This window comes from Microcebus murinus, chromosome 5 (genome assembly GCF_040939455.1).
Source record: "Microcebus murinus isolate Inina chromosome 5, M.murinus_Inina_mat1.0, whole genome shotgun sequence".
In the NCBI taxonomy this organism is placed as follows: Eukaryota; Metazoa; Chordata; class Mammalia; order Primates; family Cheirogaleidae; genus Microcebus; species Microcebus murinus.
In genome coordinates, this window is record NC_134108.1 from 8,501,970 (window position 1) to 8,525,375 (window position 23,406).

Here is a 23,406-nt window from a genome sequence, read left to right on the forward strand (position 1 = left end):
ATTTCTCTTCTAAGCACTGAGTTTTTGGGGTGAGGGCAGGAGAGCTAAATTGATTCCCTATTCTTTAAAATAAAGCCCTAAAAGGGTAGTTCTGTAAGCATGCACACGTACTGCACTGCTCACAGGTAGACGTCCCATGCGCCCCTTCCCACCTGCCATAGCCATAGGGAACTCCAGGGCAGAGGGAGGAGGCTCACTGAACACTCACCAGTAACAATAATTAACACTTACATGAGCACTTACAGTTGAATTGTTGAAAACCTGGCTTTAAGTTTCCTACAAAGATGTTATTTAGCACCTCTGATCTGATAGGAGCTATACAGATGCATTCTTAAGTCCTTTTTAGAAAAGACAAGAAAAAGCAACAACAAACTCAAATCAACTCATTAAAAAGCCCAATCTCTGACCTCTCAAAATGGGTAACATGATGACTAGGATCTTAGGGGCTCGAGTCACTGCAGGCAGTTGCCCAGGGACCCGAGAAGCAACTGGAGGGTTAGTAGGTCATGCCAAAAAAGTGAGGCGTTTTCTTCTCAGAGGACTCAAGACCCACATCTGAATTCTGCACACAATTGATTGTTTTGATCTGTAAAATTTTATTAAGCAATAGCTGGACAACTCTTACAACTTCAAATCATCAAGAAAAAAATAAGATTAATCCATCTCAATAATAAAGACAGAAAATAATTTGGACAAACCACATTTTGAATGCAAACCATTAATGCCTTCTAGAAGCCTCCTGCACAATCTAATACACAAAATACATAAGAGAGGCAAGTAAGGGTGAGCTTATTAAAATGCAGTTGGGAATCTCAACATATCTTGCTTGGAAAGTAAAACAAAGCAGGATGCTGAATTAAAAACATTAGAGGAACTGAGCTGCACAAAGCAGTGCACACCATTCCCCAGGTTTGGACAAGAACATGCTGGTGGTCTTGTTTGGTCTGGGACCTATGCACCTGCATTGCCCACTTACGGTTAAAAGAAAAAAAAAAAAGGAAAAAGAAAATGCCAGTAGTAATAAACTCAGAAATTATGTCCAAATTTACAGTACCAAAATAATGCATTTATAAAAAAATGCAAAAACAATACCCCTTTGGTAAATAATACAGTGCCTTTTTCAGTCAAACGCATAACCCATGCTTTTCTACAACACGAAAAAAATTTTTTTATCTACAATAAACGAGATCTTAGGACCCTACCCCTCCCCTTAAAAAGAACTGTAAACAGAAAATGTAGATACGAGTAAAGTTACAAGAAAATTGCACAAAGCCAAAGAAAATAATAATAAAATAAGCCACAACCCTTGATAGTTTTATCAGCCAGAGATAAAGGAAATCCACAAACGTGAAGAGTTTTGAGTTGTGTGCTATTACAAACATCCTAGGAACTCAAATGACAGTTTTGACACATTTTGTCTCAACTAACTTTGTTTACAACCATTGACTTGGCCAAGTGATACATGGCCCACACAGGGACACACGGGTTCCTTTCTCATAGTTGCTGGGTGAAAACTTTCCATTTCCAGAAACCCTTTGAACGTGAAGATAGTGTCATGCGGCACAGCACACTCAATAATTCAAGTCAGCCTAGACATATTTTCCTTTGTTCTTTTTTGAACTCACTTTGTGGTTTTGGGGGCAGGTGGTGACTTATTTTAGGGCTGTTCTCAAGGACATCACTTGAGCAGGGCACACTCATATAGACGCTCCTATCTTACCTGGAATCAGTGCTTTGGTGCAATTCTGTGAGGACATGATTCCAAATGCATTTAGAAGTGAACTTTTTAAAGATATTATTTTAAATGCACTGGTTTATATTCAGTAGATAGCTCATTAACACAGGAAAAGAAATACATGTCTACACAAAGGCAATGTTTTGAAACATACTTTCCACATTTGCAAAGTGGAATGATGAAACTGCTCCATTCTGAGCTCTGAGGCTGTTATAGCTGGAAGAGAGTTTAGAAGATTGTCCAGGCTGTTTCTTTCATCGTACAGACAGACAAATGGAAGTCTGGCCAGCCCCAGGGACTTGCCCAAGGTCACCCTCAGCTTTGTGGCAGAGCAGGCTTGACCCCGGGAGTCTCCTAACTTTCTGCTGTGATTACAAGACAAGCATGGCATGTTTTTACAAGCCCTTGCAGGACAGCTGATGTGGGAACAACGGCTACGGAGGAAAACACAACCTGTGTGAGTCCTTTGACTTACACTGCACTAGAGCTTAGAGAGCGTCCTGCTTCTTTGGCCCCAGTTTTTCTCGGTCCGTACATTCAATGGGTATATACTGTACACAAACGTGCCTTTGGTTGGATGGTTAGAGATAAATTCAAAACTGGGTTTTATGTTTGTTAATACACTGCTTCCCTCAAAAAGTCATGAATTCTTTTTGTAGTTGGCTTTTTACTGGAATAGTATTTTTAAATTTAGGGATTCGATGAGGTATCTTGATATTTATAAATTGCTACTAATAAACATGAAGTGCTTAGAATTCTGTTTAAAGTACTAACTTTAACCAACAGAGATTGAATGGAAGCATTTTTTTTTTTAAATAAGTAAAACTGCCATTAACTTAAAAGACACCATGTGACAACTTGCAGGGCCGTCAGCTGAAGTCTGATTTGGTGAGTGAGAGTGACTCCTCCTTTGGGCCCTGGCAGCAAAGCAGACACAGGCGCTACTGTGCACCGCGGGGCTGCCACACAGCGGGGCTGCCACACAGCGGGGCTGCCACAACAGTGGGGCTGCCACACAGCGAGGCAGGAAGCCCGTGTCTCCGTGTGCGCAAAATGCCTTGGGGAGTAAGCTAAGAATTTAAAAAGTTAATTATTTGCTACAAATATCCACTTTTTCTTCTTACATGTATTTGTGGTTTCATTCCAAGGTCTTCCCCTTATGTCTGCTCTCATTAAGAAAAGTTCTAAAATATAAGCTTTTGTAGTCTTTATATCTCACAAACCAATCAGAATTTAAAAAGTGAAACTTATTACTAGTTCCTTCCTTTGCTACTCTCATCCTAATAGGTCTCCCTTCCTCATTTCATATCAACCTTTATTTTTAACTAAAAATAAAATATTCAAAAGAAGGGAACATATTATTTTAGGGTATGTTATCTCAAAGAAATATTCTTCATATATAATCAATATTACAAAATATAAAAAAAAATTATTTTTAAACAAATAGGATTTTTTTTCCCAATTAGAAAAAGTTACAAATCGTCCAGCAAAAAAATCTTGCTATCATATCCTCTTTATTTCTTGCAGCAAAATATACTGCTACCAAGTAAGTTATTACAAAGATACTATTTTTCTAAATAAATAATAAAATGAGCATAACTCACTAATACATAGTAACAAAATAATTCCTAAGAACCCTATGAAAAGCAAGATAAATAATTACCTCATAGACAATAAAACAGGAGAATTGCATTTAAATTATTTTAGAAATAGGCTATAACTATTATTGCACAACTAATAATAAGCACTGAGACACCGTAACAAGCAACAGAAACTCACATAAAAGAACTAGATAATTCTAAATACACTGCTAAACGCTTTCTGGAAGAATGTACCCACTAAAAAACCAGGCCCGATACTTTTAAATACAAAATGAGAAACTCAAGTGTTAGCTGGGAGATGTCTGTCACCATATTTAAAAACATGGTTGGTATTTCTTTGGGGTTCAGAGAGAATGGTGAGTAATGTCACCTTGCTCTAGGAAAGAAATGGCCCAGTTTCTTTTATAATTTTTAAACAAAAACAGGGAATTAACAAAACTTTTAAATTTGAAAATACCTTTTATGGTATTTTCCACTTGTCTGTTTTCAAATAAAATCCAAATTCAGGACCCAAAGCCAGGAGATAACTCCTTTTTGGCCCTGCCCTAAACACCACAAGAATGAATAACTGAAACAGCCACAGGCCTTGTCAGGGCTGGAATATGGCCCGGTGTTCTCAGGAGGGGTAGCGGGAACAAGACACTAGGTAGACTTTTCTTCTTGCAATTAAAGTGTGGTCCACCAGCTACCTGAAGTGTTATAACGTTAACGTTTTCTCTCCTCAGTAAACACTCTGTATGGTTAATAAACAACTTCTTTTTTTCCCTTAGAGATCATGAAACTTTTGTTAAAGATTGGACCATACCCTATCTTTTAATACCCTGGCACAATACTTAAAAATCTTTTGGTTACAGTTTTAATCTGATAGAAAACAATTCTAGTCAACTGAATTTTAATGTAGCCAAGAAGAGGAAAGGAGTGGTTTCAAATCAACTCTTGTCCATACTTTCAAAAAGAGAAAGTGTAGAACAGTGATACCTAATGGGAAAGATGTTTACAGTAACATGTTCCAGATTAAAATACAAAAGGGGCAGAGAGAATAGAGGCTGTTTCTCGGCCAGTGACTCAGCACTGCACTGTCTGATCATTCACTGATCGTTCACTCACACTGAGTGATCATTGCTGATCTACGGAACTTGGACAAACGATGAAACCAGTGGTGTCCTTCGACATAAACACCCTCAGATGAGGAGCGTAGCCCTTGTACTACTGTGTCCCACAGTCAGTCGCCCAGCTGTCCTTGTGTGTGAGCCTGCCCCTCTGTGCCGCTCCCTCCTCGCTCGTCATCCCTTCCCCAATGTCACCAACGAGCACATCACATTTATACCTAGTGACAGCACCCCTGTAGAGAGCCTACTTTTATTAGTCAAACACAGCGCATTCGCTCACATACCCTTTGCTAATCAAGTCACTTTCTGGGGAATAACACAGTATGTGTGAATACAATGCTGTCCCTCCCCTTCCCCAAGAGAACCTGTACCTTCAGGATTTTTGGTTGTGTTGTTTAGAAATGTTTTGTTTTTACCCTAGTGGTGATGGAGCAGTAATAAAGGCTAGGTGTCGTGGAGGAGCACAATGACGCGTGCGCCCTCTGTCTGAAAGCACGGCAGGCTGTAAGGCGGTCTGTCTTCGTTCCGAAGGGCCCTTGTCGCGGTCACTGACATAAGCAAACACAGCAGAATGTCACCACAGCCAAGCTGCATTTCCTGAAAGAACACCAGGTGCCTTGCAACCTTTGCTTCCAAATGCCACTCTACCGCATAAGGAAAGAAAGACATGAAGTTTAATGAAGCCCAAATAAGACAGCGGAAGGTCAGTGCCCTCTCTCTCCTTGGACATGACAGGCCCTTCCAGCTTCGCTGCAGTCTTCTGGTCCCCCGGCTCCCGGGCCTGTGCGGGCGCTCTGACGTCTCCAATCGGGCCTCTGCCCTCCTCTCCTCCCACGCCAGGCTCTTCACTTGAGGCGCTGCGTCACGTTGGCCAGGGCAACTGCGAAGGCCTGCACGGCTGAGAAGGGGGCCTGGAAGTCTAGGATGTAGGCGTTGCCGTCAATCCGTCCAAACTGCATCACCTGGCGGAGGGCGGGGAAACAAAGATGTCACAGGAGGGCAAGGCGGGAGAGAGGACACGGGCCTGCGAGGCCCGAGGCCGGCAGGAGCAGACAGCGCAGCCGTGAGACGCTTCTGCCCACACAAGTGACTCTGAATCACACCGAGCTTCCAGGTCTAGTCACAAGCCCGTGGGAAATCAGGGGACGAGGACCACATGAAACAACGCGATGGAGAGACTGAGCGAGACACCGATGTGGGGGACTCTGCAGGCCAGATGAAGTGGCTTCTTCACCAAGGAAAGAAAGGAAGAAGAGAAGAAAGAAGCATCTATGGGCCAGAAGAGACCTCGGAAGGGAAGCATCACCTGTCACTGCCTTCCCCCACGCTCCACCACCTCACTCTGCTCCCTTGGATTCTTGCCACTTGCTGTGCCCACTCCCTGTGGGGTCACCGTGCCTCACCCTATCACATGGGCCGCGCTCATCTGTTTCCACCCCCACTGCCTCTGTGGGTACCACGGCGGCAGGGCTTTCTCTGTGTCCCTCGCTGCCCAGTCCCAGCACCAGAGCAGGGGTCCACAAACGTCCTGTGAAGGGCTGACGGTAAATGTTTTAGGGTTTGTGGGTCATACGGTCTTCGCCACGACTACTCTCCCTGCTGCTGCTGGACGGAAGCGGCAGTGGGGGACGATACTAAGCAACTGGGTTAAGTGGCCGTGTTCCAATAAAACTTTATTTACAAAGAGAAGCAGCAGGCCAGGCTGGTCTTGGGCCAGTGTGCCGACCCCCGGCTTGGAGGACTGCCAGGCACACAGCAGGGAAATTAACAAAAATGTGAATTTAGATGCGAGTGGAGAAAGGAACCTGTGGGATGGTGAAGAGGGGACTACAGCAGGACTAGCGCGGCCATCCCAGGCTGCAGCAGGAGAGCCAGCAAACACACGGAGATTTAGTTCCCTCAGGGACTTGGGGAGTGACTTAAATACACAGAGAAATAAGCAAACAAAAACCAGGCAATACTCTAGGGAAAAAACTACACAAAAATGCAAGTTTAACAAAGCACAACCCACGGCAGCTGGGACTCCTGTTTACCAGCATGAGGCAGCCAGTGACCATGGAGTCACCTGGGAAGGGCGGAGCGGGCAGGTCAGAGGGTGCACGTGGTGGGGGACAGGGCGGGGAGAACTGGCCCTCACATTCCCCAGGAAGAAGTCACTCTGTCACGCCAAAAGCAGAAAAGTCAGTGAATAGAGTATAATGTTCTCTACGAACATGATGGGAAATACTAGAAAAAAAGAGTTGGACACCCCAGCCTCTAGGGTGGTCAGACAGGGTAGGCAGCTTTCCTGCTAGGTCTGGTAGAACCATTACTTTAAATACTCAGGAGGCACATTGCTTAGATTGAAAATAAGTACAGGATAGCAGTGGCTACCCTGAAAATCATAACCCCACCTGGCTCCACCTAAGAGATACTAGTTGTTTTCTGCATTTCCCATTTGGCCTTTTGAAGATTGCTCCTCGAAGGTCAGGGCACTGACAGGGCACCAGCCCCTGTGGGTCTTACCTGCCGCCCCTCCAACTCGATCTGGAAGTTCTTGGCCGACTCCTGGGTCACCCGCCCTCCGAAGTCCAGCTGGTACACCTGGGTGGCCTCGTTCCACAGGGGCTGCTTGTTGGCCATCACGTACACGAAGCCCTGGCTGCCCAGCCGCCCGTCCTCCTTCTCGCTGGCGCGCCGGCACCGCGACTCCTCCAGCTCGCTGGCGGCCCGGGGCGTCCTCTTGTTCTTCCAGCCCTTCTTGCTGCCCTGGCTCTGGTTCATCAGCTCATCCCCGCTGATGAACAGCTCGGGCTCGCTCTCGGAGCTGTCCTGGAACTCGTTCGTCTTATTCAACTTCTTTGACTTCAGCTGGTCTTTCTGACTTTTCACCTTCTTCTTCTCTCTCCCCAGGCGGGGGCTAGAAATAAGGGAATTAAAGTCACTCAAAGTCCTGGACTCCTTCTTCACTTTGCCCTCAGTGATGGCCTGAACGTTTCCTTCCTCTGCACGGCTGTCCAGGCGCTTCCGGTTCTTCTTTCCAAATTTTTCTGTCCGCTGAGGGACTGGGCTTTCTGTCAGAGAGAGGACTTCCTGGAAGTTGTCGGTGGTCTCTACCATCACTTCTGTGCCCATGTGGCTTTGGAGGTCTGGGGGTGGCGGGGACACAAGGGGCTTCTCTACCACCAAGTGTGGCTTGGGGGGCAGGGTGCTCTGGGGGTTCTGCACAGGCGGGCAAGCGCTGTAGGAACTCCACGGGTGCAAGGCGACAGGTGGCAGCTGTAAACTGGAGCACGTGCTGCTTCCCGGGTACATGGGGGGCAAGGTGCAATAGGAGAGGCTGGGCGGGTACACGGGCTGGAGGACGACAGCAGGCTCCTGTTGTGCAAATGGTGGTGGGGACAGGGCATCTTTGGGAGAGCAGGGAACCTGCGCTCCAGGCAGAGGGGGGTTGTTATAGCTTCCTGGATATGGCACTCCCATCCCATAGCCTGTTTGGAAAGTGGCAGTGGGGCTGGCAGGGGACTTGGGGGAGACGAAGGGCACTCGGGACACGTCCAGGTGCTGGCCCTGACCTAGCATCAGAGGAGACAGTTTTAAGGGGTTGGGCACTACAGTCTGTGCTGTCCTTTCCTGAGGAACCCAAATGTCCTCACCCAGCACAGGGTCCCACTGGTAAGGGGGTGGTCGTTTCAAGGTGACAGCAGCTTCAGGCAGTGGGGGGTGCCTCAGGGGCTTCTCAAGTGGACAGTGCTGGGCCAAGGCCTCGTCCTCCGTGAAGGCCGAGTTGACGTAGTCGGTGCGGTCGCGGGAGCTGTCCGGGGGACTCAGGAGGCTGTAGGAGGACTGGGAAGCCAGGGGGGAGGCGCTGACGGCATGCGCCAGCGCCGCACTGGCTTGCGAGCCCGGGCCTGCGTTGCTGCACTGGCTGCAAGTGTACAGGGCAGGCGGGGGCCGAGCTGGGAGCTGCGCCACCACCCCCACGGGCCCGCCCTTGGGCTTGGCGGGGGGCTGCAGGGGGGGTCTCGGGCTGTCGGCCAGCTGGGCCATCTTGAGCGCAGCCTCTCGGTTGTTCCTCCGCAGGGTGGCGTGGATAAGGCTGCTGTCGGGTCTCTGGACCGCAGCCCGCCCCTGGGCCAGCTGGCTGGCAATTTCAGGATATGGGGGCGGGTCCCCTGTGGGGATGGAGTAGCGAGGGACGGTCAGGCGGTTCAGGGTGGCACTGGTGCAGGGCTGAGGGATCTTCTTCTCGGTGGCTGTGAGCCTCAAGGTGGCTGAGCTGCCCGGGCCAGGCAGGGTGTAGGTGCTCTGGGAACACAGCACCCGGGCTCGGGGCCGGCACACCTCCTCCACGTTGCCGCTGCTGTCAAAGGTGGTGATCCTCTCGTAGCCCAGAGGGGTCTGGTAATGCACTGACGTGGGGTACAGGGAGAAGTCGCTCTTCTTCAAGCACACGTCCACGGGAGGCTGTGGTGGCGGCAGAGGGGGTGGGGGCGCTGCTGTGGTGGGGGCAGCAGGGATGGTTCCTGGGTACGGGGGCGGAGGGTTCATCTTTGTCACCTGGACCTCCTGGGGGGCACTAAAGGCCACGGCATCCCCTTCAGCTGCCAGCTGTGGCGCTGGCCTCAGGGTCTTGGCTGACTTTGGCAAGTGCTCATGGTCTCGGTCTCCGTGGCTCACTGTGGGCATCTGCACGGGCCCCGGTGGTGGTGGTGGCGGCAGGGACAGGTGAGGGGGGTTTGGAACAATGCGGCCCATTTCCACGCCTCCAAAAATCACCTGGCCAGGATTGCAGTACCGGCTGGAAACTGGGTACTGGGTGGCACTGTCACCTGCATGCTCTGCTGCCCCCACGGCTGTCGTCTGGTTGGTCAGGACATCCAGCTGCACATTTTGATTGGCCAGTAGGGACTGCACAAGCCCTATGCTCTGCGTGGGGGACATAGCCTGAGCTGAGCTGTGGATCGGTGCGATAGGGATGTTCACGGTGCAAGGTGGGTTGCTCTCGGGGACACCAGATGCTCCGGTCACTGGAAGGAAATTAGAAAAAGAAACTGCTTGCAAGACACTGCCACGAATTGGGTGAGGATAAGCAATATCTGGTCTCATCCAGTCCTTTTGCATAAAAAATGCAATTGCTGGAGATTGAGATGCGTCTGCTTGGGGAAAGGAGGACTGTCACACAAGTTAGGTAGGTTCTGCAGGGCAGCCTGCTGGCCGCTGTTGCTAACTAAGGGAGCTGTCAGAGCTTTTCAGTGAACTTCCTTTTGAACCTTCTGAATGTGGCACCATGTGCCTCAATGGCACATCACAAATAATTGTTTAAAGAAATCTTTATTGATAATATTCATAAAACACCATCCTTTTATGCAAGAAGAGGGCAACGGAGCAGCATGACACCGCACTGCAGACTCACGATGCCTATGCTTCCGAGGAGGCTCATCCATGACTGTGAGCTGGCTAGTGTGAGAAGTGTCGTGTGACAGATGTGTATTTGAAATGTGTATGTAAATTAAGTTTCTATAAATAGAACTATGTAAAGGTAGTAGAGAAACCAATGAGAAGAATCTTCTAGCAAATCTGCCTATCAGGTGAAAGATCATTTCCTAATTCATCTGCTTTTTAGCATTTCAAACAGCATGTAAGGTAGAGTCACATATACACACACATATATATATATATCTCATATCCTATTTGCACATGGCGGGAGTTTAACAGTGTACATCTGAGCAGTGAGCTACAGACAGGTGCTCAGAGCTGCTGCCTGCACTGCCCAATGTTAGGTGCCCACTGAGCACTCTGGCACTGTGGCTCCCCACTCAGATAAAACCACCACCAATCCAGAAGCCGGAAGCACAGTGCTAAGTACTAGGTGGCAACTAGGACATGGTCAGGAAATATGATTTAATGGGCTAATTGTAAAGGCTGGCTGGGCTTTCACCAAAACAACTATGAAAGGAAGCCAGCTATTAGTTTATCAAAAGTTCAGCCTGCTCTGGATGCCTATAATAGACTCTCCCCCTTTCCCTGGAGTCCTCTAAGCAAGATATAACTACACTCCGGCTGCACAAGTCTGGGTCCTGTCTCATCTCCTGTATTTCCTGTTCAGATCCTCCATCAGATGTTCCCTCATCTGTATGGAATATTGACAGCAGGTATTTTCCCCTTTAAAGGAGAAGAGCCTCTGTCGCGTCACCATCATGAAATCTAAGCCCTCCTCTCACTGGGAACCACAGACAAAAACAGCAACGGCAACAGCTGAACATTAGAGAGAGCTATATTAGTTGCATTCTAAGCAAACGGGGAGGGCATTAAGGGGAAAGTGTAAAAGTTCTAAAGATTCTGAAATCGCAGGGGATGCACTATAAAGCCTAGGTATAAGGCTTCACCAAATTGCAGGTACTCATGTGGCTGCACACCTTGCCCATCAGGACTGCATTAGTCTAGAACACTTGCTCCACCTGCGCAGGAAAGGCAGCCCGCCAGAGATGCAAATATGGCTGCTGCTGGAAAGGACAGTAATCATCTTTCATCACCTTCCAGGTAAAAAGCGTGGGCTGAGAGAAGGTAAACACCTCCCTCAAGTTCAAAGAGGAAGTGAGGAGCAAAGCCCAAGTTGGAATGTGTGTCCCTCCATGTCCCGTAACTGGGACCAGAGTCCCTCAGGTCGTGGACATCTGGCTCTGGGAGAGGTCGTGGCCCATGTCAGGACTCCTCTGACTCAGAAACAAGGTACTCTCAGAGGAGTCTCTGTATCTATAAAATCACAGGTAGACTTTTACTTAGAAAGGCAAATGATATTCAAGTACCCTTGAGTAACTGAGAATGGTTATATGCAACTAATTGGCAGACTAATTAGAAATCATTCTAATTTATTAATCAAAGTGGCACCCTTTAAGAACTCCTCCTCCCCACAACTGGGAAACACTTAAATTAACATAAGATGATACAGATACAGATATTTACTATTTGTCAACTGGAACTTAAAAGACGTGGACTAGACTTTACCTTTAACTCAGGCCAAGGCTCTATGCATTGAGCCATTACTACACAGTGGAAGAGAGGTGTTTAAACGTAAAGGCTTTGTGTCCTAGAGCCAGGGCAGGTTTGAGCACACTGGAATGAGATGCTCTCTAAGCAGGACTGACAGGATAAGGCTGGCCTGGATCAATGAGACCGGGTTTTGGTTCTCTTTTTATTTTGTATTAGTATTTGATTAGTATTGCAAACTTATCTGTATCTGGGCATGTGACTAAGAGGGTTAGTGCAAAGATAGAAGGTGATATTAGAAGTGTTCTATGAGCATAAGGCATCACTGTCACCTTAACCATCCACACTCTGGTAGCTTCTCTCCTCCCCAAACTGGTGCCAATCTGTGACCTTACTCCCGGGACATGTCATAGTATCCGTCAGCCTTACCGAGGCAGGTGGGAATTTTCTAAACCCAGGTAGCAGGCTGTGCTCCTCAGCCACTTCCCACTCTGCCCACGTTGCACAACCCATAAGAAGGGTTGTGACAGACAAGTTCATGCACGCAAACACACCTGGTAAATCATCTTCATCTTCACTGAAAACATTTGGGTTGAAGACAGGTAAATTAATATAGTCCATGGAAATCTTCCGAACTTCTGGGAGATAAATGGTCATCTGCCGCGGCTGGAGATGCAGGAGGCTGGTTTTATAGATTACTGGTGGGGAGGAGGAAGGGCACAGTTAATAGAGACACACCGAGGAGAGTCAAAGTGTCGGGAGAGTCCAGGAAGAGAAATAGAGGGCTGTGGTTCTGCGGCCGCCCGAAGCCAGATCTGTGCAGGCAAGGCCCGAGTCTGGAAGGAGCTGCCCACCTCCCCAGGCACTCAACGCGGCCGCCCCAGCCACCGTTCTGGATTCAGTAACTGCAAATTCTTGGTCTAGCTCCGACACTTTGCTAAGGTTTATCTATAAAACTACAAATTTTGAATGTTAATAACATATCTTAGACTTAAATTCTTTTTTTTTAGAATGAGCTAGGGTATGAAAAATATACTTTTTTAAAAACCTCGCTTGCAATCAGAGGATAATTTGGAGGAAATAGTTGTGATCACCAGAGTGCCGTGCTCAGGGGAACCTCGGGCAGTCAGAAGCTGTCTGAAAGCTGCTGGGAGTGACGGTGACACGGCATCTAGGAGGAGCAGGACGCTGCCTTCATTTAGGGCTGGATTCCTGTTTCACAGACTTCCAATTTCAATTTAATGGTCAGGATAGAGATTTATAGGGAATTTCCACATAGTTTTTTTAAAACTGAGATTTAATTTGATTAACAGGAATATTTACGAGAAAACCTAGGTTGCAACTAAAATATTTGGAGGAAAGAAAATAAAAATAATGAATCTGAATTTAAGTTTCATAGTCGGTTAAAATCAGGATGAAACTGCCCTGTCAACTTTCCTTTGTGTTTAATACTCTTTGCTGTGGCATGGGCAGGCACACAGATTCTTCATTATGCTTGTTCAGGTCAGCCGGATTCCATCCCCACGGCTGTCACTCCAACGGCCTCCTGGCCAAGTGGCCAGCATCAAGGCGGTGCACTGGTGGCGTCTGTTGCAGTATCTCTGTGGGGCGGGTGCGAGGACTGGTGAGGGCTAAGGCGGCTTTTCCTGCCGACAGTGGGAAAGGCCTTACTCTGTGTTCATCTCTCTGGCCCACAACAGGGAGTACAAATTCTGGGTTAAACACTAAGAATGATGCATTAACGTGCTACTCTTTGTCATTCAGGTTGACAAAGGGCAATAAAACAAAACATCCCGGGGGGAAACAGTATCAGTTGCCCCAGGGAAGCAAGTTAGGTGGCTGGTGCTGAGGATGAGAGAAGTTTTACTGTTGCACCCCATTGAATCTTTTAAATTTTGAATCTGTTATGTATTTTTAAAATTAAGAAATGACAAATATTTAAAAAAAAATGTCATGGGCCAGGTTCTAATTGAAGGAAACAACTTATCCAACCTGGGAACAGCACTCACTTTTTAGGTCCACTAGAATGTCATATATTGTTTTTTTTGGAAAAGATTTAAAGGGATTACCATATTTAACATACCTTCTAGAATTCAAGAGTTAATTTCTTTTTCTAACAGAATCAAGTGGAAAATTCTTTCAGCTTGACAACAGTAACATCATGGACCAGAATGCTCTTTAAAAAGGTCAATGATGAGGACAGTAATTCCGCTGCCATCATACAGAAAGCTCCCGTCTTAGGCTCTCTTGCTCACAATGGGGGAGTGTGGACTTCACAGGCCCTCTCATTTTAAGATCTACTCAATATCCAAGAAATAAAGGTAGAATGAAACGATCCATTACATAAATTCTCACTTCCATTCCCTTTTTCAATATTTACTATATATAGATGGTTAAGCTCTTAGCTTACTGACGTGGGATAATCATGATATTCATGATATTCAAACAGTGGTTACTAAAAATCAACCATATCCATCAATAGGGCACTGATAAATAAATAAACAAAAGGCTTTTGTGGTCATCAGAGAGTTTCCAGGTTTCCAAATATAAGGCATTTCTCTGCATTATGTATGTAAGGGGACAGTCTGTTGTTAATATTTCTTTTTTTTTTTTTTTTTGAGACAGAGTCTCGCTTTGTTGCCCAGGCTAGAGTGAGTGCCATGGCGTCAGCCTAGCTCATAGCAACCTCAAACTCCTGGCTCAAGCAATCCTCCTGCCTCAGCCTCCTGAGTAGCTGGGACTACAGACATTCGCCACCATGCCCGGCTAATTTTTTGTATATATATTAGTTGGCCAATTAATTTCTTTCTATTTTATAGTAGAGACGGGGTCTCGCTCTTGCTCAGGCTGGTTTCGAACTCCTGACCTCAAGCAATCCGCCCGCCTCGGCCTCCCAGAGAGCTAGGATTACAGGCGTGAGCCACCGCGCCCGGCCTGTTGTTAATATTTCTTAAGTCAGTTTTATGTTTTACTTTTATTCCTCTTTTTCTTTAAGGTAAGAAACCTCTAAGTTAAAAATCCAAACTATGGCACTAGTGAACAAATTTCTGAGATGCATACATAACAAGAGGTCCTTTAAACATCTGACTTGCAAGAATAATTTATGTAAAGAACTTATGTATGAAACAACTCTTACAGGCAGATTCAGAATTTTTCAAAAGCCATTTTTAGCAGGTTCCACAGAGCCCATTCCATCTGGAGGGCCACGGCCCCAGCTGGCTGGGCTGGCCTTGCAGAAAGACATGTCCAGTGTGAACATTAGGCAGCCAAGGAAGATGGGCTGGGTGGCAAGGCCTGCCCTGCAGAAGGAGCTGCTTTGAAAAGGATCTGCAATTTCCATTCTTCGTGGTCTCTGAGGTGAACACGACAAGGTATCACTAGCCGTCTGGAGAAAGTACAGATCAGAATGCAAATTCTGGGTTCTGGCCCAGCTTTGTACTCCTCCTTTGGTTCAGTTTTCCTCTGTGTCTCAGCTTGTCTTGGGCAGGGTATTTATCTGGTACTGAGAAATAAAACTTACAGACATTCACCACTAAGAACTGTACCAAGAGCCTACTTCTCAGAGTCTTTGATGCCTTCTTCTCCACTTTCTCCAGAAGGAGTTTCTTTTGACTCTAGAACCTAAACATTGGTACCAAAATCTGCCCACAGTAAAAGGCCTAGAAGTCAAAATACCTAGAAATCTCTGAGAGCTTTCATAGAGATTTTGGCTATTTCTGTTACTTCTATATTTCTATTGTTTTTATAAGTCAGAGCTTATACCAAAAAATGAAAATGCCACTGGCAAAAAAAACAATTTGAATGACAAATCTACTAGAGTCAAGTTTTGGTGGTAAAATACACGCTAATCTTTTGCTATCTTGGAAGTTCATCTACTTTTAGCTGCCAATGGGTGAAACTGGACTTTTTCACCTGTCCCAACTGGGAATGTGCGAGAACAGGAGGAGGCCTCACCTGCACCGAGGTTGGTTGGCAGGAAGGCGGCCAAGCCCACAATCTTAAATTTGGTTCCCCAGATGTTAGACGTGACCTGAGCAAGATAGTTGTGCTGTGAAGGGAAAAAAAAAAAAACAACGAAGAATCACAATCTATTGCCATATTTTCTACTGGTCACTTAGTAGCAATATTAACATTTACTGCTTAAAAAGCTACAAGTGTGTGCACAGGCAGAAATACTATTCCCAACCTCATTCTACTATTTTTAAGATCAAAGATAACTAGAGCACGTGGACACCCAGTTTCTAACAGTGGTGAACTGAACTGGGTGTGAGGAGTGGACTGTGGGGGCCCGTGGCCAGGGGTTTTTCCCCTGCAGACACTGGGGAGTCACCGCAGGACCAGAACGAGCTTGAGGGGGCATAGGTGAAGTGTGGACACTCTCTCCCAGAGCTCCACTTGAGGACGATTCCTGCAGCAGCAGGGGCAGCCTGTGAGGGTGTGGACCAGAGCCCAGGGGGCCTGTGTGCAGCAGGGGTGGTGGGCAGGGGCAGCCCAGCTGGGAAAGAAGGTGGCCCGGAGTGTTCAGCCACCATCATGCCCCCGGTGGGGAGGACAGAGTGGCGTGGCAGCTGTGTGCTCCCACCTGAGTGATGTCTTCAAAAGGAAACTCTCTCCGCGTCAGGCTGGGCGAGCCGATGGAGGGCTTGCGCATGGGCAGCCGAGGAGACCGGGAGATCTCCGGGGCAGCCCGGGGCAGCTTGGGAGACTTGCGGGCCTCAATGCTGATCCTGCGGAGACAAGGCCAGGCAGGGTCAGGGGCCTGTGGCGGGACAGTTGGGACATACATGTGCGGTGCAGCCCCTCCTTCTTCCCTTTCTGGATGGTGAGCCCAGACCTGGGGTTCTCGGTGGCCAAGGGCCCTAATTTAACAGAATTCTTGCCCTGCTTTTGCTTTATGAACATGAGGACAGAATGACAGCTGTATGTTAAATAACATATATTTTTAAAATGTACTGAGACAAGATCAAGTGAGTCATTTGAAAGAACCCCATAGAATTAACTGTCTTCTACTGACTTATGGTACATTTGGAAATATCTACATTTCTTCTGCCAGGGTTTGTACAATCAGTCCTCAGGAAAATGGCAGCTGGGAAGAGTCATTTCTCACCTTATGGCCACGATGATTTTTAAAATTTCTTCCATGACAGCTTGGATTTCAAGAGATTTATCTATTTTATCTAGCATTTCATCACCTGCAATATTTAAGTCAAATGAGTGTATCTAAACTTTTATGAATGCCTTTTGATCCCATGTTGTATCTCTGTTCCTAAGTCCCTTTATTTATGACATGGAGACATATGTGTTCAATGCCAGTCTACTGCAAAGAGAATGTTATAAAAGTGAATCTGGTGGCTGGGAGTGGTGGCCCATGCCTATACTCCCAGCACTTTGAAGGCCAAGGCAGGAGAATTGCTTGAGGCCAGGAGTTCAAGACCAGCCTGGGCAACACAGTGAGACCTTGTCTGTACAAAAAAATAAAAATAAAAAATTAGCCAGGCATGATGGCGCCTGTGGTCCCAGCTACTCGGGAGGCTGAGGCAGGAGGATCGCTTGAGCCCAAGAGTTAGAGGCTGCAGTGAGCTGTGATCATGCCACTGCACTCCAGCCTGGGGGACAGAACAAGATCCTATTTCTAAATTAAAAAAAAATACAGTAAGGTTTATAAAATTCTATGAAAAAAATGCATTAAGCTCACTATAGTGCTTGTGCTGAACAAGAAAGTTTGGGCTCCTGAGGAACGGGAGGATGGAGGTTTGAGCTGACTGAAGGCATGAGCTGGGACACTTAACCTGGCTGTGGTGTGTGGAGGGTTCCGAGTGGGGAGAGAGAGGAGGGGAGAATAAGCCATAGGAAGATATAGCAAGCTTAAATGGACAGTCACAGGTGAAGGACTCAGTTGCACGTATTAAATGTTCTCTCTGCTTAAAGTAATGCAAAAGTTAAAACTTTTCTGTACTTCTGTGGAAGAAAAGTTCATATTTTTATGTGCAATTTTGACAAGCTTCAGAATAAAGATGAAAAAATCAATCAGATTGCTGAAGCAACTGGATATCGGTATACAAACAAATGAACATTTATCCCTAATTCACAGCACACACGAAACTGATCTGATGTAAAGTTAGACTGAGAGGTAAGTATGAATGCAAAAGCTGTAAAGCTGCCGGAGGGACTGAAGAATGTCTTCACAGCCTTGGGGTAGACAAAAATTTCCTAACAAGACACAAAAAGCAGTAACCGTAAAAGAAGAATTTCCCATACTGGACTATATAGCAATACATATATCTGATAAAGGATTCAAATCTAGAAGACATAAAGAACTCTTATAACTCAGTAAGAGAAGACAACCCTACAAAATGGGCAAAAGACTTTGAATAGACACTTCACAAAAGATAATCAAATGGCCAATAAACATTTAGAAAGGTGCTAAGCATTGTCAGTTACTGGAGATATTTGAATTAAACTATAACGAGATATCACTACACACTCAGTAGAATAGGTAAAATTATTGTTCCATGGAAGCAGGTGGAACTCTCACGGGAATTTAGGTTGGTACACCCACCTTAGGATACTGCTTGACAGTTTCCAATGAAGTTCAGCATGTATCTAACCTATGACCTTGCCACTCCCTTTGTAACCGTATACCCAAAAGAAATGAGTGCATAACAAAAATACCTATATAAGAATATTTACAATGGATTTATTCATAATAGCTCCAATCTGGAAACTACCAAATATCCATTGATTTGTAAACAAAGAAACTATAGTATATTACAATGGAAAACCACAGAACAATAAAGAAAACTAAACTGCTGATATATGTAACATGAACGAATCTCAAAATCACCATTTTGAGAAAAAAAAAAAAAAAAAAAGCCAGATATAAAGAGTACATAGTATTTGACTCCATTTATATGAAGTTTGAGAAAAAGTAAAACTGACCTGTGGTGACAGAAGTCAGAAGAGTGATTACTTACAGGGAGTGGGTATGGATGGCAGGGATGATGGGCGTGCTTGGTCTTGAACTGGGTGTGGACACACAGGTACACCAACTGCACGACAGGCTAGGTGTTTAAGATCTGGGCATGTGTGTATCTATATGTAATTCATACCTTAATTTTGTACACCATCACAGACTTAATGCGAGAAGAGATCTTTGTGAAGATGTGCCCAGTGAGCCCAGCCATTCACTCCCACAGATACAGGTGAGGGAAGGTGTGTTCTCACCCACCACACTGTGGGCCCTGCCATCTACTCTCAGCCTTCTGTCTTTAGGATAAATCTTTAGGATTCAATGTTTTCTTAAGCTTAGTATTAGTTTCCCAATTATAGCATTATAGGCATTTAATTTGGCATTCTCTTCAACACATTATAGCCACTGTAAAAGCTTTTTTCTCCTTTTCTCAAACTGGAAGAAAAAAACCAAGCAAACCAGGGAGATAGGGCCACTCCATGCTACCCATAATTGCTGACCCTAGAGAAGTTCTGAGGGGTTAGCAAACTTCCAACTGGGTATCTTTCTCTATCCCAAAGGAAAAAAAAAACCAAAAACCAAACAAACCACAAAGAAAAAGATTCCAAGCAGAATCTTCCAGAAGAAGGATGTTGCTCTTGCTGTACTCTTCTGACACCAATTTCCTTGGGATTTTGTTGTATGCACAAACAGAGACATGTCCAGAGGCACCAAAAAGGGCAAATGCCCTGAAGACTGAGATTACCTTGGGAGTTTGGGTGATTTGCTAGCTCTGGAGATTTTGGGAGATTTCTTGGCAGCCCAGTCGTCACTCAGCTCGATGTCACTGGAGTCTGAGCAGTTGCAGCTGTCGATCACAGTGGAAATCAAGCTATTCCCATAGATTTCATCTGGTAAGACACCAACCAGCAAATTTAAGGGAAGTGATGTCAATTAGCCACTAATGATGATCATTACTATAAACTAAAGGACAGACTGATTCTACAGGCCATCGTTTAAATCTAGAGGTTGAAACAGAAAGAAGTTAAATCAAGAGACTGAAACAGAAAGAAGCTTGTTTTTTTTCTTTTACATTTTTATGCTATTATATTTTCTGTGCAGAAGTAGGCAATTATTTCTACCGCTGTAAAACCGGACATGGGATTGTAATGCCTCTAGGGATATACAAAATAGCTGGTCACTGTCTGCCAAAAGCTGCAACCAAAATGGCTGCGCTGTCCTGCCTGAGGACACACAGATGTCCACCTGTGTCTGTGTGGACTTTCAGGTAGCCCCAGAACTCAGACTGAGTGAGGAGCTTGCTGACTCCCCAACTCTCTGGCAAATCTGCTGCTGACCTGAGAAGGCCCTTGTAGGTGCCAGGCCTGCTTGGACTAGAGTCCTGACAGAGCTAGGTCCATCCTGAAGCCTCCCAGAAGTTTATGTCTGGAATGCCAGACACCCCCCTGGCATTGCCATGAGGCTGGCTGTGGGGGCTTGCTATTCCAGCGGTGGAGCTGCCTGCCTGCCTGCCTGCCTGCCTGCCTGCCTGCCTGGAGCAGCAGTGGAAGACCTGTGCAGCAGGAACTTTCACTGGTCGCTTTGGGTTCCTCCAAGGGTACCCTGTACTGGAAGCCATGCACTATAGCTTTGCCAACTGGCCACGCAGCAGCAGATCAAATGATGCACACACAGCGAGGCAGTCACCAAACAGCACAGCTCATCCTCCTGGAAGTTTCTTCTCCCCTGCTGCTCTCCTCCCCCCTGCCCCCCACTATCACACTCCTTCACAATCCAAGCCCACACGGCCCCTGGCTCCAGGTCCACCCTCAATGTGAATATCCCAGTTCTTCAAAATTACTTTGTTTTTCCAACTAAAACCTCATTCCCTTAAGACTACAAGAACCTTACTAGGTAATACAAAACTACATCATTTAATCACAATGAAATAATTTATAGCATGGGAGTGATTTTACTGTTCAAAAGGGGTGCTGACACTTTAAAGGATTAATTTATTAATCCAGACCCATCTCTAAGTGTCTGAGCATGTGGAGGTGACATCTGTGAACAGGGCCTCTCTGAGGCAGAACAGCTGGGCACCATGGTGCTGGAGAAGAAGGCTGTGCCCACTTTGCCCCCCCCCCCCCCAACTACTTACTGCATCACAAGGCATGATTCAGGGACCCAGCAAGTTGTAGTGGTATTCGTTTGAGTTTGATCAAATAAAAAGGCTTAATTCACGTGCCCCGAGCAATGCTTTGCCTTATTTAATTTAGGAGTCACTAGATCAAAGGAAGCTCAGCCATGATTCAAACACATGTGTAAGCCTGCAGAACGCTCCCATGCATGCATGACCTGACCCAAGAAAATCCAGTAAGACATCGCCCACTCAGCTCCCAACCCATGCGTCAATGCCAGAGCCCCTCTAGTGCCATGTCCATCTTGCTTTTCCCCTTAGTCACAAACTACTGTTTTATTGTCTGTTTCCCCAACTAGTGTAAACTCCATAAGGGAGAGAAAGTTGTCTGTCCTGCCTTCTGCTGTAACTCCAGAGACTGGAACAGTGCTGGGGACTCGATAAATACTTCCTGAAAGAATGAGGACTTAAGGGGTGGCATGAGAAAAGAAAAAGGTGCTTTCTGAACGTACGCCCCGAGTCCTGCTTGTTCATGTTGTAAGTACACGTATAGGCGCTGCCGCTCTGACACAGCTAGAAATCCAGTGCATTACTTCAGACCAACACCCAGGCTGGAGTGGTGGCTGGGCTGTACCCTGCACTTCTACAGATTCTGTGCTATCAATTTATAATGGAATTCAGGAACAAACATCCAAATTACAGAAAAATGTAAGTTGGGATTGTTTTTTGAAAACTAAAGGCTTAACTATAACGCCTGGGGCTTCGCGTCCTCATTTTGTCAGTTTTTAAGAATCTACTCCTTTCATCTGGGTTGAAAGATTTCCAAATATGAAACTTGAATTAAGATACTTTTTTAGAATTAAAAAAATCTTTAAAAAAATCTGTTTCATCTGCAAAATGGAAAGTAAAAAAAAAAAAAAATAAAAGAAAAAAAAATAAAAGAAAAAAATCTGTATAAATGTAAACAATACAAGTGCAGTTTAGTTACATGGATATATAACGCATAGTGGTGAAGTCGGGGCTTTTAGTATAGCCAACACCTGAATAATGTACCTGGCACCCATTAAATAATTTCTCACACCTCACCCTCTTCCCACACTTCAAAGTCTCCAATCCCCATTATTCCACACTCTATGTCCATGTGTGCACACTATTTAGCTCCCACTTATAAGTGAGAACATGTGGTATTTGACTTTCTGTTTCTGACTGTTTCACTTAAGATACTGGCCTGCAGTTCCATCCATGTTGTTGCAAAAGACATAATTTCATTCTTTTTTTTTATAACTGAATACTATTCCATTGCACACATATACACCCACACATACATACCACATTTTCTTTAATCATCCATTAATGAATGCTTAGGTTGATTCCTTATCTTTGCTATTTGTGAATAGTGCTGTGATCAACATATAAGTGCAGATATCTTTTGGATGTAATGATTTCTTTCCCTTTGGGTAGATACCCAGAAATGGTATTGCTGGATCCAATGGTAGTTCTATTTTTAGTTCAAGACATTTCCATACTTTTTTTCATAGAGGTTGTTCTAATTTACATTCCCACCAACAGCATATAAGTCTTTTTCTCCACATCCTCATAAACATCTGTTATTTTTTGACGTTTTATTAATAGCCATTCTGACTGGTGTAAGATAATATCTTATTGTGGTTTTAATTTGCATTTCTCTGATGATTAGTGATGTTGAGCATTTTTTCACATGCTTGTTGGCCATTTTTTGTCTATTCACATCCTTTGCCTACTTTTTAATGAGATTATTTGTTTGTTGTTGAGTTCCTTGTAAATTCTAGATATCAGTCCCCTGTTGGATGCATAGCTTGCAAATATCTTCCCCCATTCTGCAGGTTGTCTGTTCACTCTATTATTTCTATGCAGAAGCTTTTTGGTTTAATTAAATCCCATTTGTCTATTTTTGTTTTTGCTACTTGTGCTTTTGAGGTCTTAATCATGAATTCTCTGCCTAGACCAATGTCCAGAAGAATTTCTAGCTTTTTTTTCTTCTAGTATTTTTTTTTTTAAAGAGACAGGGTCTCTGTTGTCCATAGACCAATGTCCAGAAGAATTTCTCTAGCTTTTTTTTCTTCTAGTATTTTTTTTTTAAAGAGACAGGGTCTCTGTTGCCCAGGCTGCAGTGCAGTGGCATGATTACACCCACTATATCCTTGAACTCTGGGCCTTAAGTGATCCTCCCACCTCAGCCTCCCAAAGTGCTGGGATTACAGGTGAGCCACTGTGCCCTGTCTATAGTTTCAGGTTTTACATTTAAGTCTTTGATCCACCTTGAGTTGATTTTTGTATACAGTGAGAGACAAGGATCAAGTTTCATTCTTCTGTATGTGGCAATGCAATTTCCCAGCATCATTTATTAAAAAGGGTATCCTTTTCTCAGTTTATGTTTTTGTCAACTTCATCAAAGATCAGTTGGCTATAGATATATGGCTTTGTTTCTGGGTTCTCTATTTTGTTCCATTGATCTATGTGTCTATTTTTATACTAGTCCATGTTATTCTGGATTACTACAATCTTGTAATATAATTTGAGGTCAGATAAAAAAATTTTCTTTAAAAGTTGTTTTAAAAGCTTTTAAACATAAGCTCTATCTTAGTTTGCTCAGGCTACCATAACAAAATACCATAGACTGGGTGGGTTAAATAACTGAAATGATTTTCTCATAGTTCTGGAAGCTGAAAGTCCAAGATTAGGCTGTCAGCATGGTCAGAATCTGGTAAGGTCTTTCTTCCTGGCCTACAGACAGCCCCTTCTTGTCATGTGCTCACATGCCCTTTCCTTGGTGCACGTGCACGGGCAGAGAGAGATCTCTCTCTTCCTCTTATATGGTCACCAATGCTATCAGATTCGGATCCCACCCTTATGGCTTCATTTAACCT

The 23,406-nt window shown here is 45.2% G+C and overlaps 1 protein-coding gene across 3 annotated transcripts in view; it reads right to left on the minus strand.

Moving 5' to 3' along the window:
- Window positions 1–256: 256 nt before the first annotated feature.
- Window positions 257–23,406, minus strand: part of TULP4 (TUB like protein 4) — a 223,667-nt gene continuing 200,517 nt past the window's right edge. For all 3 annotated transcript variants that reach the window (XM_012759592.3, XM_012759593.3, XM_012759594.3), the window contains exons 10-15: window positions 19,130–19,274; window positions 15,997–16,141; window positions 15,369–15,462; window positions 11,969–12,112; window positions 6,951–9,454; window positions 257–5,407 (exon numbers count right to left, since the gene is read on the minus strand). In XM_012759592.3, coding sequence (XP_012615046.1) covers window positions 5,291–5,407; window positions 6,951–9,454; window positions 11,969–12,112; window positions 15,369–15,462; window positions 15,997–16,141; window positions 19,130–19,274 — 3,149 coding nt within the window. In that variant the 3' untranslated portion in view covers window positions 257–5,290. The remainder of the gene's footprint in view (window positions 5,408–6,950; window positions 9,455–11,968; window positions 12,113–15,368; window positions 15,463–15,996; window positions 16,142–19,129; window positions 19,275–23,406) is intronic.